We start from the raw sequence: 16,523 nt of genomic DNA, 5'->3' as shown, positions 1-16,523 counted from the left end.
TTTATGTTTTTTTATGCATTCCTGCGTATCATTTATATATTTAAACGTATGATGGAGTATGTTGATTTTAAAGAAATAATTATTCTTTTATAACTTTCTGAGATGTTTTAAAAAAATAATCAATTGTTTTTTTAAAGCAGATTAAGCGATAAACAAATTTAAGTTAACCTATTGTTTATGTAAAAAGAAAAAAGTATGCATAATGTTGTTTAAGGAAATGAACTAAAATTAGATTACTTTATCGTTTAAACTTTGAAAGAAATTAGAATGTTCAAAAACAAAAAAACAAACGTTTATAAAAACAATTTTTATGTAAGACTTAACCAAAAGAAAAAACAGTCTCAACGAAAAAAAAAAGTGAGTACGAAAATGACAAGCAAAGTCATTTTGCGTGATATTCCTCTGGGATCAAGCAGTCTTGAAAGGAAAACAAGAAAATCACTCATCTTCATTTGAGTTACAATTCCAGAAGAATATCCATGCTACTCTTGCAAAATATCGTATAGTTTGTTTCTTTTTAATGAAATGAAACTATACAGGTCTATATAACTATACAAATTATACGACGTGCACAATTTAGGCCATTAAAAACATTGCAGTAAAATACACATAAAAAAACATTACAGTAAAATATATTTTATTTTTGCATCGAGTACGACACTACGACATATAATTAAACTAACACATTTTGAAATAATTATTTCATCAAACATGAGTTGTCATTGGTATTGGATGAAAAGATGTGAATGAAAGTAGAGTGTGAAAATGAAACGCGATATCAAATTCTGAAGGGGCTGACAACAAATAGTAGACGCTTTGAAAAAAATGAATACATGAATATGATCGCCTACGTATTTGATAAACCACACGAAACAATTTATTAGACACAGTTCAACAATAAATCTGTGCACCAAAATATCTTTCAACGAAAACTATTTAAAACCCTCCATTATATAATTTAAGTTATTAATTTCTCAATATATACTTTTTTATACTATTGATTACTAAACATGTCTCTTATAAAAAAAATCTTAAAAATCAACAATTTACATATAATTAGATAATAATATAACAATTATTTACTAACATTCCTATTTCATTATTATCGCTTAATCCCACATATTCAAAAGTTGCCATGTCAATTCCAGGCTCCAGCAACCAAAATATCCTCACAACCTAAGCAGCTAAACTGAACACGGAATACGACAAAGCAAATAAAGAAGAGGGGTCCAGTGAATTCCACATTATAAGCAAATGAAATAGCCAGAATATCGGGCAAATCCAAATAATGCTGCATTGTCACATAGTCTACATAACCTGGGAAACTAACAGCAATCAAATATGTTCGCCATTTGGAATTGGAATTTGAATACAAATACAGTGCATCAATTATATAACCCTATGTACACAGCCAATATCTGACTGAATTTTGATACAGAATAGTATCAATTTGTATCATAATAAAATGGCACAGAGAAATTTATGTGAAGGTAAAGGGGAAGTGTATCAGCTGGTGTTTTAATTCTTCGTCTTCATTTACTTCATCATTGGCTCCTTCCTGCACGTTCACATTTCCTTTATCTGCTTAAGCACTGCTGACCTTGTTCTTACGCCCAAAGGTCCAATGGGGTTTAGCCGGAGTACGCCTCAATGCCTTCACTCCGAATGGGTTGTTCTTGCTCTGTCATACACAGAAAATTCAGATAAGTGAAAACAACTTTTACAATCAAGAGTAAATTATACCAACACCCCTTAAGGTCTTGCCAAATTTTTCTCTGACATCCCTCCATTATTTAATCCCTATACTAACTCTCCTTGTTTCTTTGAAATTATGTTATATCGACACTCCTTATACATTACACTGATATACCCTTTGTTATCCAAGAATCATTTACATCGTGTATTCTTGTAAGAGAGTTGTTTCAAGAGGTGCAAGTGTAATATGCTCATTCAGAAAGAACTAAGAACTATGCAAATGAACTTAATCATCCACCAATATCTAAAATAATAGCCAATGGTTAGTTCCACATGAAAATTCGGTAAGCAGCTAGAAAATATTAGATGGTCTTAGTCATACCTTGAGACAAGTTCCAGCATAAGTGTTGCAGATGGGATAGTCGTTAGGGCAGCAACTGTAGTGGTCATCACAGCAGGTAGCACCCTCAAGAGGACAGCAACCCCACTCAAAGCAAGCATTTCCGAACTCGAAAATACAGCAACAAGTAGCACTATCAGCACAGCTGTAGTAGTTGTCACAGACATTTGGTGGCTTCACAGGTGAAGGGGGTGATGGTCCAGGATTAGGTGGATTTGGACCATTCTTAAGGGGATAAGATGGCTCAATTGCAATTCCACACTTGCCTGATCTGCTGTTAGCAAGATTTCTTTCTAACCTGATGTAGCCATCTTCTCCCCAGCTAGGACCCCATGAATTCCTTACGATCCAATAATCATGACCATTAGCTGTACCATACCCAACAGCCACAACACCATGATCTAGTGCTGTGCCACATCTCCCAGTGAATACACCCTGACAAAAAATGAAATATACTAATGAGAAAATTTTATCAATATAGAGTAAATATGCTGTGGAGAATGACTTGGCGGATAAGCCAATTAGCAAGAAGCAAGAGCAAAACTACTTACCACATATGATAAATTGGTTTTCTATCCGGTGTATAGGTAACAATGAGAATAAATGGAAAAGAGAAGAAAAGAATAATAACAGCACATTTGGGAAGGCGATATATTAATTTTTTAAAATTGATTTTGTTAAAATTGGGTTATAAAAGAAAGTGATTCATGTTTAGAAACTTTGATCAAAAGCAAGTTTGTGATAAAATTAAACAGAGAATTTATTTACTAACTTCAACTCAAACTTGCTTGTAGAACAAAACTTGATTTTGAGTTGATGCATTTGCACAATCCAATTTAGCTGCTGCTCTGAACTCACGTTTAAGTGGTGAAAACCCCCTCAAACATGAAATATGAAAAATTCACAATGGATTGTTCGTTGTTAGATAATTATGCTTCAGTAATTTTGAATCTTCCCATTCTACTTCTTCTATGCAATAGGCACACTTCCTAGTTTATAAAAACTTCGTACCCCATTGCCCGGAGGCTCTTCGCTATGCGAAGGTATGGGGGAGGGATATTGTACGCAGCCTTACCCTTGCATATGCAAAGAGGCTGTTTCCGGATGACCAACAAGTCACCAAGGCACAACTTTACCGCTGCACCAGGGCACACTTCCTAGTTTATGAAAGAAATTAATTAAGAAACTTACAGATACATATAATTGAAATTCCCTGCCCCCTCCTTCAATAGCTACACTGACGGGCTGATTTGCAACAGCCTTTTTCAAAGCTAACTCATCATAGGCAGGAACATCTTCGTAGTCATCAATAGAAACAACCTTAGCATTTTTCTGCGCAAAAGCAAAATAACCAAACAAAGAAAAAACAATAAGAATTTGAGTGATAAATATCTTTTATAAGCATTGATTGTCATCAAATAATCAGGACCAAGTTACTAACCCTATATGTGTCACATCTACCATCAACACCACGGTAAGGGTAATCCTCTTCGGAATCAATGCCGCCATTGTTGATAATGAACTCAAATGCATAGTCCATAAGTCCTCCATTGCATCCTTCGTTATATCCTGTATCACAATCCACCAATTCTTGTTCTGATAACGAAATCAGTTCACCTGTCACTATCTTATTTATTCCTTCCACTGCACCGATTGCTGAGAATGCCCAACAGCTCCCTAAATTAAAAAAAAAAAATTAAACAAATCTCAAGATAAGCAAAGTTTGTTAAAAAAAATACCTATAGGTTATAAAAAGACTCAGGTCACAGCCAGAAACTCATTAAGTTGTAACATTATAACTACAAAAACTGAAGTACTAATGCACTATCCTGCTCCTCACTCTGTTATAATTCAAGACTCACTTCATCCAAGGCTAAAGGAACTTTTTTACTATTGCCTGTTTACTTAGGTTCAAAAATAAAGAATATTCATTATTCTTAGACAGCAAAAGGTAAAAAAATGGTAAGGTAAACAAAGACAAAGAACTATATTAGTGATTGGTATGTTAGGCAAAAGGTCCACATAGGCACAAACCATTTGAATATCCTGGTGTTTCCCTAACTACTTATATTTGAACACACCCAGAATACTGATGACGTTAAAAGTGAGAGATATTTCAACTATCACGGGCCATCATGCTACTTTTGCAATCCTGACCCAATTATTGAATCGTAAGGACAAAAGGGGTAGGGTGGAGTGGGTCTCAAAATGAACCTTGCATTAAAGTTTCAAATCTAAGAAACACAAACTCCTTTTTTTTTTCCAACCACAAACCATAATAAAATATTAAATTTATTCCTTACATATTTTTATTCCAGATATTAATAGATTATGAGAATGTTCAAGCACCAGCAAAACAATAAATCGCAGATAAACACAAAAAAGTTTAACAACTATCGACACGAAATTAATTTTAAAAAAAAACATAAACTAAAAATTGATTCGCGATGATTAATTAAAAACGAAGTGAACAATTCAACTTTTTCTTTCTTATTGAAAAGGGGTATAAAGTATGAGGTATTATGTAGATAACTTTTTTCAGATATTAATAGATCAAGTGAATGATCACACAGCAAAGCAATAAATCGCAGAAAAACACAAATAAGTGAAAAACTACAAACAATTATTGACACGAAAAAGAATACCAACAGCATAATCTAAAAAATGATCGACGATGATTAAGTAAAAAAAAGAAGTAAAATATTGAACTTTCTTCTTTTTTAATTGAAAAAAAGGGTAAAGTTAAAGTAGGAGCTATACTAGTACTACAGATATACTTTATATTTATTTTTTGCTTAAAAAAAATAGATCATGTGGATGATAATGCAACAAATCGCAGATAAACTCGAAAAGCTGATAACAATTAATATATAAAACATAAATTAAAATCGATCGACAACGATAAGTTAAAAAACAAGTAAAGAATTTCACTTTTTTTAAAAAAAAAATTGATAAAAAGAAGGGTAAAGTAGGAACGGTAAGAGTGAAGACTTAAGTTATTAAGAGAGTCACAGTGCTTGCTTACCACAGCCTCCTTGGTCTTTGACTGGAGGAACAGCACCTTCCTTCCTCCAATCAACCGATTCAGGTAGTTTGTCGCCGACACGTGGCGCGTATCGGTTGCTCGGGGTCTTGCCGAGCCTCCGGTTGGGATCGATCTTGGTTCCCAAGTACTTGGCCCTGTACTCCTCGTTGGTGAGATCCGCGAACCGGTTCAGTCCGAGCTTGTAGGTTCGGTCCTCTTGGGAGTTGTGGTCGTCGATGAATCGCAGGTTGTCCTTGAAGATCTGGAACCTCTTCTCCTTCTCCCCGAGCGCGTTGTACACCTTGCCGTGCTTCACCAGCCACTGCTCGTACATGGACATCAGCTCCTCGTCGCTGCGCGACGTGGCGGCGTGGGCGTTGTCGTACGAGATTATCGACATGTCTAGGGCCGATGAAACCGCGAAGACCGTGAACAGGAGCAGGATCGTGGCCATGGCCATGGTCATGGTCTTGGACGACGTTGTTGTAATAGAAGAAGAAGAACCCACTGGAGATGTTTTAGGAGAAAGGTGAGAGAGTGAGTGGGGAAAAGGTGCAGTGAACATGGACCTTATAAAGGGAGATGATAGGGTGAGGGGTGGATTAGATTAAAATAATAATTCATCAAGATTAGGTAGCCAATGATATCCGTGAGGGACGTTGAATTGGTAATTATTAAAAAAAAAATACTAAAAACAAGTAATAATTGTTTAAAATATTGATATAATAAATTTAATAATTTAACGTGGAGAATACAATATGTTTGATTATACCATGATAAAAAAAATACTCAATTTTATATTTGAAAGTGTAATAGTTAATATATCAATTTTAGTATCCAAATGTGAAAAAATGATGATATATTTGTTTTATCATTAGTTTTTTTTTTTCCATTATATCTAGCGCTAGTACTTACATGATAACTACTCAAATGTTATGAGAAAAAATATCAAATGCAATCTTCACTCAATAAAATCAATTTATCATTCAATTCTCATAGGTGCTGACTTGAGAATTTAATGATAAAATTAATCAATATTTTATATAACATTCTTTTTTTCTTATGACATTTGAGTCTTAATTTGTCACGTAAGCATGAAATCTTAAATATAACGAAAAAAATTAACGACAAGAATTGATATGTCACCATTTTTATATATTTGGAAATCAAATTTTATTTTTCCATCTATTAAGAATTGATATGTCATCCAATTATATTTTCAAAACTGAAATTGAGTATTTATCTTAAAAATTTGATAATTATTTAAGCATGTAATCATAAAATTGATTTTTAATCAGTACATATTAAAAAACATATCCCTAGAAAGTTCAATCTCTTCTTGTATGAATGTGAATAGTAGAGAATTAGTCTTTTAACTTTTGAAAGAAACTCTGATTCACACCAAACTTGTTAGATGAGAATTGAGTGAAAGGGCATGTGATGTGGATTGGGGACATGGACAATAGAGAAGAAGAGTACCCATTGAATGGGGAACTGGCTGGCCCAGTCGACGAGATGGGCGAACAATTGGATCACTTGCCTCACGCGCACAACACCTATCGTGGACACTAAACCCATTCATGAAATGAAAAAAAAAAATATTTTTTACTTTTTTAGGTAACATTTTTTGCACGTGTTTAAATTATACTACATTGTTTAGGTAACAAATAATATATATTATTTTTAGACTATTTTTGTTTCTATCCATTTATTATTTTTAAAATTTAAGGTAATATTAGTTGTTGTTTTTTTATCATTTATACACTTATTCTCCACCTAAATTTTTAATATTTTTAATTATTTTACATACTTATCATTAATGGGAATTAATTATTAATCATTCTTTCGCCTAACTTTTCATTAATTATTAAAAGGAATAGTTACAAACCTGATAATTATTTATAAAAAGAAAAAAATATTTTTATTTTAGTGAAGAAAATTATGTTTAGACACAATTTCATGATTTTATTGAATGTATTATTTGTAGATGACTTTCAAACAAGAATAATTCTATATTATATATTTTTTTCTTATAAATTATCATAAATAATAAATAAATTATAATATTTTATGTTTTAATATACTGAGTGTATTTTTCTTCAAAAAAATATATTGAGTGTATTTAAATTTTTAGTTGATAGCATTTTACAATGTTAAATATATCAATTATTGAAAGGCATATCTACAAACTTGATAATTATTTATAAAAAAAATTGTGTTTCAGTGTTGATGGTGATAACTATGTTTGAGACAAAATTTCAAGATTTTTTTTTGGCCTGTTGGGTACATACAATTTCATAATTTTATTAAATATGTTATTTGTAGATGAATTTCAAACTAGAAAAATTATATATTCTATATTTTTTTTCATATAAAGTAAAAGTTAAATGTTTTTTATGTTTTAATATATGAAATGTATTTTAATTTTTATTTAATATTTTACTATATCAAATAAAATATATTTATTTTTATTTAATAATTTCTTAAATTAGTATATACTGTAATAAGATTTGGAAAAAGATAAATAAACAAATTATTTTTAAAAAATGCATATTATAATATTGTTCGTCAACTAATACACACCAATTCATGCAGTAAAAAAAAAAACAAAAAAACTAATACACAGCATGAGTTCACACCGGTGTAGTACGAATTCTAGTATAATACTCCCTCCTCGCTATTCACGCGACGCGAGTGCTTGGAGCGTCTTTTTAAGGCAGCGAAGGATTTAAAATATCCCTCCCCTTTTCATTGACATATGAAAGTATCTGACATTATTATTTACCTAAAAATTAAAAGGAATATGATTAACTTTTGTGATTTTCAATTTTTATATTATTTTTAATTATTTATATGTTGATGATGAGATTTAAAAACTTAAAAATTAATTTTTGAAATATAAATAATTATTTTTAAAATTAATTTTTATATTATTTTTAATTATTTATATCTCATCATCAACATTAGCATAACTTTATTTGGATGAAAGCTCAATTTTTCAAGAGCGAAACGAGAAATATAGTCAATACAGAAACTGATATTTATGCGAATGAAAACGAACCACGTCTTCTACCTCCGGTGGATGTCTTAATTGAGTGGGAGACTGCGACACTGCCACATTTTAATTTTCTCCTTTTCTTTTTCTTGAAGCCGCACAAGCAATACATTAGAATGGAATCTGATTTTTCTGTTGTTCATTTTAGAGTAATAATAGCAACTCTCTCTAGCTCTTTATTTAAGATTTTTTTATAATTGATTAAAATTTATTATTTTTTGTTAGGTTTTGTTTTTCATTTAATATAAATCTAATCAAAACCTACTAAAAAAGAGTACTGCAATTATCTTAATTTTATTTTACACCATTGATGTGATGTTTCCTTTTTAAGATCTATTGCAAACATTTTTATTTTGCATCTGTTCTGGTGGTAAAGTGTTGGCGTCAAAGACTCAAGACTCAACGTGATCAATTAATGTTAACCACTACAACTGAGTTGATTCTTGCATACAATGCCATTTCTATATGAGATATTTGTGGCTGGTGGCTTATGTATGATGATTAACATTACTTTTGTTAGGTTCATTAGTTGGGAATAGTTGTAATCACATGGAGTTGTTTGCGAAGACTAGCAGATTCCTTCCGGATCAAGAACAATATCACTTTCCATCTCTTCTTGATTTTTTTAAATCAACCATGACAATTGGGTTAATTAATCAAAAAATTATAATCGATGCATATGTATGTGTGTTTGAAACTACCTTTGTTAGAGTGTTAAACGTGTCAGGGAGAAAGTTTATCTCAATTTATAATTTAAACTTGTATAGACAATATTAAATATTTATAACAAAGTTTTGTTTTATTTAGAAATAATTTTAGACAAAATTTCTTTAAACATGACTCAAGATTTAAGATTCATCCTCCAAACTCAATTTAACTAATGGTATGATTAAGATGACTTAGTGAAGTTTTCCGTCATACCTGGTATGTGTAGCCTTGTAGCTTTTATAAGTCTTTCTACTGAGATCAATTGATATAATATAAAAAACTATCTTCCTTATCGTATAATAATGATCCTATGGTGCGAGAATAAGAGTCTTTGAATAATTCCTAATTATTAATGTTGGATATCTCTCACCACTCACCAGTGATATAATCAAAATAAAGTTATAAATGAGGGTGATGGGAAGAAACCTTCATCATTTTAAGTTAATTTTGTAAAAATGATTTACACGAAAACTTAAATTTTAAAATGATATTAATTTCAATTTTAGCACCCAGTATAATTAAACTTATTAAATCATTCACTATCAATATATTATTGAATCATCCACAAATGTGGAGTCATTCAAATTTTATCATATGTCTTGTCATTTTATTTTTGTTTTACTCTATGTATTTTTTTTTATTTTTAATTCATGTAAAAAAACATTTTAAACCTTTATAATTTTTTTTCATTTTCAATCTCTTTATAATAAATAATGATGTCACACCATTGATGTGATACAATTATTCACACAAATTTCCTAGTGTAATATATGTTGATATCAACAAAAATAACTGATCAATCTTAACAAGCTAAAAATAAAACATTTGAAACTTATAGTTCCAAGGATTGTTTTGAAATTCTTTTTATACAAACCAAACATGAAAAACATTGAATTACAGGATGAAAATATTATTTAAGTCTAAAAAGAATAATATATTATAATATAAATTATTAATCATAAATTTTAAATATTTATTTATTATAATTTTTGATATAATAGTTTTTAATTATCATATAATTTATATATTTAAAAGCATTTATTTATTATAAATTTCAATTGTATAAAATAAACATTCATTTCACGAAATATTAAATACTAGTATATTAACAAACATCACACATACACACAACACTAAAATAAACAAATATTCTTATTGATGATGCACATATCTAAAATACAATAATTCTATTGATGCGCCGAAGAAACACGTCTAAAATAATAAGAGTTCTTGTTGATGTACGCACACAAATTGAGACCTTTCACCATAGTGTGTCTCATAGATGTAATTATGAAATTAATTCGTTGGTGGATCTATAGGTTTGATAAATTATTTTATTTGGAAGAATTATAAAAAGGAAAAGTCGTCATAATTTAAAATTAAAAGTTAGACATATTGCAAATTTAAACAAAAGTGAAAATATGTGGACATATTATACTAATAAAAATATGTGCACGTAACCAATAGTAATTGAATTCGATGGAATGGACCAATATTTCACAAATTGATGAACTAACGTTTAAATTTATGCTAAAAGAAATGTTTAGAGTTTGTGTTGAATCATATCTCTAACAAGATTTCTTCCGGAAAGAATAATGTGCGACAAAAAAAAAATGTATCATTCTGTGATGTTGTTCTACCAAAGCTCATCTCCCTCCCGTCATTCATTCAATATTAGTAAGACACAACCCCGGTCACTCTTTTATCGGTTTTTCTTTTTTTTGTAAATACACTTTTTTTCTCTTATTTTTTTTAATTTACTTTCTCTTTCCTTTTTATTTTTCTAATTTTAAAATATTATAAAATATAAATATTATATTATATAATTTTTTAAATTAATTTTAAAATTATTTATTTATTAAATTAAATTTTATAATTTTGTTTTTTTATTTTTTTAAACAAAAGATATACAGATAAAGAAAAATAAAAAAATTGAATAAAATTAGAATACAATTTTTTAGTTACTTTATATGTACTGTTGTAATTAAATTTACCTGGTGTTGATATATTTTTTTGTTATGTTCGTTAATTAAAACAATAAGAAAATTAGTAGTAGTATTAAAATAAACTAAAAAATACAGTAAAAAAATCATTGATACATCTATCTTATACAATAGACATAAAATTTCAAAGAATAGTAATTGTTATATTGAAAATATTTTTAAAAATATTTATTGAAAATCTTTAAATAAAAATATATTGAAAATATCTTTAAAAATATTTACTTAGCAGTTATTTTTTGCTTAAATGATAAGAATTAATGTTCTTATTATTTATGGCTTGCAGATATGAAAAGAAAAGATTAAAATATCCAGAAAATATTGATAACAGCTAAATATGAACTATTTTTTATAATAAAAATATATTAAAAATATCTTTATAAATATTTAATTAACAGTTATCTTTTGTTGCCACCCTAATCAATGTGTCAAGACTATGAACGAGATCAGTGCGATCCTGATCCAATGAGAAATAGTATGGCAAAGGCTCATCCAGTTCCAACTAATGAGATGGACAAAGGAGAAAATAAATGGGAAATTAAAAAAAGTGTGAATGTAGAATTTGCCAGCAACATGGTCATGGTCTCATAACAGAAACAATTGTCCTACCATATCTCAATCTTAAATTTTTCCTTAACTAAGTATAATTGTTTAAATATTTTATTGATAATACAATATAATATTCTTCTATAAATAAGTTGTTAAAAAAAATCTTCTTATTTTTAATTAAATCTAATGACATTAACAAACTAATTATATTTAGTAATATAATTATATTAAAAATAATTATATTAGAAAATTTAGATTTTAAATAAAAATATTCACCTAAAAAATATGTTAAAGAAATTAAATAATAAAATAAAAATAATTATATTTAATAATATTATTTTCTTTAAAAAATTAAAAAAATTATAAAATTTAATTTAATAAATAAGTAATTTTAAAACCAATTAAAAAATTTTATAATATAATATTTTAAATTTGAAAAAATAAAAAGAAGAGAAAAAGTGTGAAGTAGTATATATTAAAGATTAAATTATAAAGTAGTAATGTAGATTGAAAAAACATGATGTATTTGCAAAAAAAACCCTCTTTTATCCTCCTAGCAGCGGGAATATCTCAATATTAAAGACCTTCTTTGTTTAACGTTTAGGATGTTTAGATTTTGTTTGAACTTTGAAATCCAGGAACTTAATTTCATTGTTGAATTAATCGAAACAGTTTTTATTTTACAAAGTTAATTGAAAAGTAATATATAAAAAACAGGACCTAAAGAGGATGGTCAAATTATATAATTTTAATTTTAATAACTATTATATTATTTTATAATTCCTTTTGGATTAAAAGTTGTTTTTTCATAAATTATATTTATAAAATTTTATATTAATTCAAAATCATTTTCTATTTTTTATATAAATTAAAATCGATACAATTAAAATATTTCAAAAAATATTAAAATATGAATTATTTGATTATTTTATTATTATTATTATTCAGTTTTAATAAAATTTGATACAAAATACATTAATAATACGTAAATATAACTCAGCAATCAGATCAATAAAAATTATGTTTTATATCAAATTATAAAAATATATAACCGTTTTTAAAATTATACTTATTTAATTTGATTTTTTTTATAGCTAATTAATTAATTTTTTTTATAATTTTTATAAAAAGTCTAAAATTCTGTAACAGAACGTAAATTGAAAAACATGTTTCCTAAAAATCCTATAACATTTCAATTTTTTAAATAATAAAAAACTTTGTTGTCAAAAGTTACCAAACCGTTTCCTATGTGACAGAAAATAGGAAAAAGATTATCGGGAGCGTAGTCAGAAAATGACGGTGATTCAACCATGAGTCACGACCAAATTAAAATAAGACAAATGAACGATTTGCATATATGGTGGCGTACGAAGGTTCATTGTGGTTTCCCATACAAACACGATGCTACAGATGAAAATTTAAACATCTTTGGACACCATCATTTCCTACCCTTTTACAGAGTCCAAATAGAACACGTTTAACGTGCTCCTGAATAGACAAGGAACTAGGGATATATAATTAGTACTACTTTAGTTGGGTAAGAAATTATAAAATTTATTTTCAGTCAGTTTTTTTTAAGAATATATATATATATATATATATATATATATATATATATATATAATTAATTAAGATATTTAACTCAACTGGTTAATAATAGGTAAGAATTATTAAAGCTCATGATACCTAACTTTGATTATTGATAAAAAAGATGTATACATAATAAATTTGATATTCGTATCCTCTAAATATTCATATTTAAATATTCTTTTACACTTCATTTAAACTTAAGGGTTTAGTAAATATGTGCATGCATGCACTTATGATGAGTTTTATTACACATATTAGTTTAGGAATTTTATTATTTTTGCCTTAATGGTAAAAAATAATTTGATTTTTAATTAAAAAATTATCTCTTTCATTATGTTTTTTCTCCCTTAATTATCTTTATATTATTTTCTATTTTAAAAAAATTTATATCTTTTGTCAGCATTACTACCTCCACCATTATTTTATTCTCTCTACCACCATTATGGTACCATTGTCACCATTACTTCTTCTGCCATCGTTTTTTTTAACTAAAAGAAATCAAATTATTCTTTCTCTATTTATTATCTGGTATATTTGTTTATTTTTACTATTTTTCTAAGTGAATTTTTGATATATTTGTAGTTGTTTGTTTTTATTTAAAATAAAATATATTATTTTTTATTCATAAGAATCAAATTTAGATACAAGAAGATTTATAATAATTTATAGAATTTGTTCAATCAACTTAATTAAATCTCTTAATAATGAAAAGATACCCATTGAATCTTCTCCAACATTGCTATTTTCATAAAAAAAATCTTAACTATAACCTTTGCATCTAATGGTCTAGATTCTCTAAAAAAATCTAATGATCTAGATAAATTGCTAACAAAGGAATAAATGATCGATCTAATTTTTACATTAGTCATATAATTTTGAAATTGATTAATTTCATATATAAAATACTTAATTTTTTTTCTTAAATTGGTCACTTTTTTATGGAGAGAATAAATATATTGTACAAGTGAATTCAATCCGATAAGAAACATAAAAAAAATCAACTAATTAGAAGTTGAAATGTGTTTTTTACAATTGAAAAAAAATGTAAAAGAAATGCATGTAAAAAAGATTTCAAAAACATCAAATAAAGGTTTGTCATTAGAGGTGGGATTAGTTATGGTTATTGAACTGGTTCTTCATGCAGTTAAGTGGAAGTATTGTTAGGATGCAATGAAGGTAGTGATATCTATAGAGACTTTAAGGTCAAGTTAGTAAGAGCTTGAACCGACAACAATACAATCCTGCGTTAAAGATCATACTGATGTCATGCATGAAAGATATTGGTATTTATAAGTACAAGATGAGGAGATACTAGGTTCGAGATGGATACCAACCTAGGTCACGTGATTTTCTAGACATAAATTAGGTTCTAGCGGAGATTGTTGGATAAGATAACATTTAAGGAGTGTATATAAAAACTTTTATTGACAAATATAATGCGACTAATTAATAAGACATCATGACATTTTCTAAGTGTAACATGGTTTTTGAAGTAGAATGAGACACTTTTAAATTATGAATTACTCGACTAGTGCCTTAGACAAAGGAGTGAAAGACAATCTTAGCAGTTCAAAAGTGTTGCAATGCACTTAGAATCCAAGGTACATCTCAATCCCATTGAGCAATGAAGTTTGTGTTTGGATCAAATTCATTGGATTGAGCCTTTATGAGACATATACTCTTTTTTTTTTTTTGGTTTTATCAGTTGTGTATTGCTATATTAGTGACAGTTTTCTAAAAATATCTTATACGCAACTATCATTTAAAAAACCAGCTAGGAATCCAAATTGGCAAATTATCATGCAAGAAGCAAAATGATCAAATTATTGTGAAACTTTGCAAGCCTTTGGTTCCCAGCAACTAGGTCTTGGACCGGTGTGTGAGATGGGGGGGGCACTCTGACATTTGACAGAGAGAACAAAGGCAAAAAGACAAGAAAAAGTGAAGGACGAAAAACGGAATTTGATCGTTAGATTATAGAGTGAGGATTTAACAATCGGATTCTAAATGTTATATGGTATTTCGTATGGCCCTTCTCATAGGGTCCACAGCCCATAATGAAGATAAATAAACCGATATAGTCCAACAATATTAATTCAAGTATCCCCTTATTTAATAAATTGATTTTAATCTATTAAACGTGATTAAAATATCTATCCCCTTATTTTATATTACTACCTTTCATTAAAACTAGGTTAAATTATAAATTTGGTGTTATATTTGTATCAGAATTTGATTTTGGTCCTTATAATTTAATTTACGAATTTAATATTCTAATTTTTGATAATCATATTATTTCAGTCTTAATCTCAAAATTGGATCATGATTGTTACTTGACAATGTTGACCTAACATGTCATACTTTTATTGGACGTTGACTGTCACCGTCATTTTTTTTTGTGACATTTTTTTTATTGAATGTTAATTTCGTAACCTAATTAACGTCAACTTTCAATAAAATCATAATATGTGATGATCAACGTCCAATAGAAGTGCGACACGTGATAATCAAGGTAAGTAATTAATAATCAAAATCAAATTTTGAGGTTGAAGACTAAAATAACGAAATTATAAAAAATTGAGAGAATTAAATTATAGAGGAACCAAAATCAAATGTAGTTAAATTTACCTTAATAGGAAAAAAAGCCCATAATAGCACGCAAGCTTTCGAAATGTATTTTTTTGCTTCTTAATTTGTGTTTGGTTTTTTGACATTTTGGTCTCTCATACCAGTTGTGTGTCTGGTGATAAGTAGATAAGAACTTCACAATTACACGCCAGGTGTTTGAAGCTCACTTCGCCATAACATGCTAAGATGCTATCGAAATCATTATCTGGACTTGGATTCATCGTTTCTTTTCTTTTGGGTTGTAACTACTTTTTCTGGATTCCAAAGATTCGCTTTTGTTGTCTTTCTGCAGCACAAAAGTATGGGAGTGAAGCTTCCTCATCTCTTGTAACTTGTTTTCTTAGCCTTTTCCTTGTTACTATCACACAGTTGTGTATTTTAAATTAATAACAGTACCACTTGCATTGCGGGATCCACTAAGTTTCTTTTCTTTTTGAAATTCCGGACCCACTTATTTTTATGATATGCAATAAGGAATAGAGTGTAATGGCTATAGCATGACAATTAAAAAAAATTAATAAATTTAAATTATTATTTAAATTATTTTAAAAATTAATAAATTTATTATCATGAGATTAAATTAAATGATAATGTAAACTCAAGACATAACCCTTTTACTCTAAGAAATATTGGTGTGGACTGATATTTTTCTACTTTTACTGTGCTAATAAAAATATTATATTTACATTATTAATAAAGGGAAATTTTAAATTTGGTGTTCACAAATTTTAAATAATTTTATCTTTTTTTCAGGTTTTAAACTTTTACTATTCTTTTAAATAACTACTCCTTACTCTCATGTTCTTAGTTGTTTTTTATTAGTTTTATTTTTTATTTTTTAACTTCTAAATTTATTTATTTTATTTTATTTTT

At 28.0% G+C, this 16,523-nt stretch overlaps 1 protein-coding gene across 1 annotated transcript; it reads right to left on the bottom strand.

The window, feature by feature from the left end:
- Positions 1-1,215: 1,215 nt before the first annotated feature.
- Positions 1,216-5,700, bottom strand: LOC114384678 (cysteine proteinase RD21A-like). Its single transcript, XM_028344392.1, has 5 exons — positions 5,121-5,700; positions 3,537-3,772; positions 3,287-3,427; positions 2,078-2,530; positions 1,216-1,681 (listed from the first exon to the last, which is right to left on the bottom strand). Exons 1-5 carry the CDS (start codon positions 5,683-5,685, stop codon positions 1,586-1,588), a joined length of 1,491 nt encoding a protein of 496 aa, XP_028200193.1. The 5' UTR covers positions 5,686-5,700; the 3' UTR covers positions 1,216-1,585.
- Positions 5,701-16,523: the final 10,823 nt, after the last annotated feature.

Source organism: Glycine soja, chromosome 14, assembly GCF_004193775.1.
Source record: "Glycine soja cultivar W05 chromosome 14, ASM419377v2, whole genome shotgun sequence".
In the NCBI taxonomy this organism is placed as follows: domain Eukaryota; kingdom Viridiplantae; phylum Streptophyta; class Magnoliopsida; order Fabales; family Fabaceae; genus Glycine; species Glycine soja.
The sequence above is the reverse complement of the archived record's forward strand: the minus strand, read 5'-3'. Positions and strand labels throughout refer to the sequence as shown.

Bases quoted from the DNA above. Each gene is read 5' to 3' on its own strand.
- LOC114384678 (XM_028344392.1), bottom strand. From the start codon at position 5,685: ATGTTCACTGCACCTTTTCCCCACTCACTCTCTCACCTTTCTCCTAAA. The intron at 2,531-3,286 runs GTAAGTTTCTTA...ATTTTTTGTCAG, and splicing joins AATTTCAATTATATGTATCT to GGTGTATTCACTGGGAGATG. The intron at 1,682-2,077 runs GTATGACTAAGA...TGTGTATGACAG, and splicing joins ATGCTGGAACTTGTCTCAAG to AGCAAGAACAACCCATTCGG.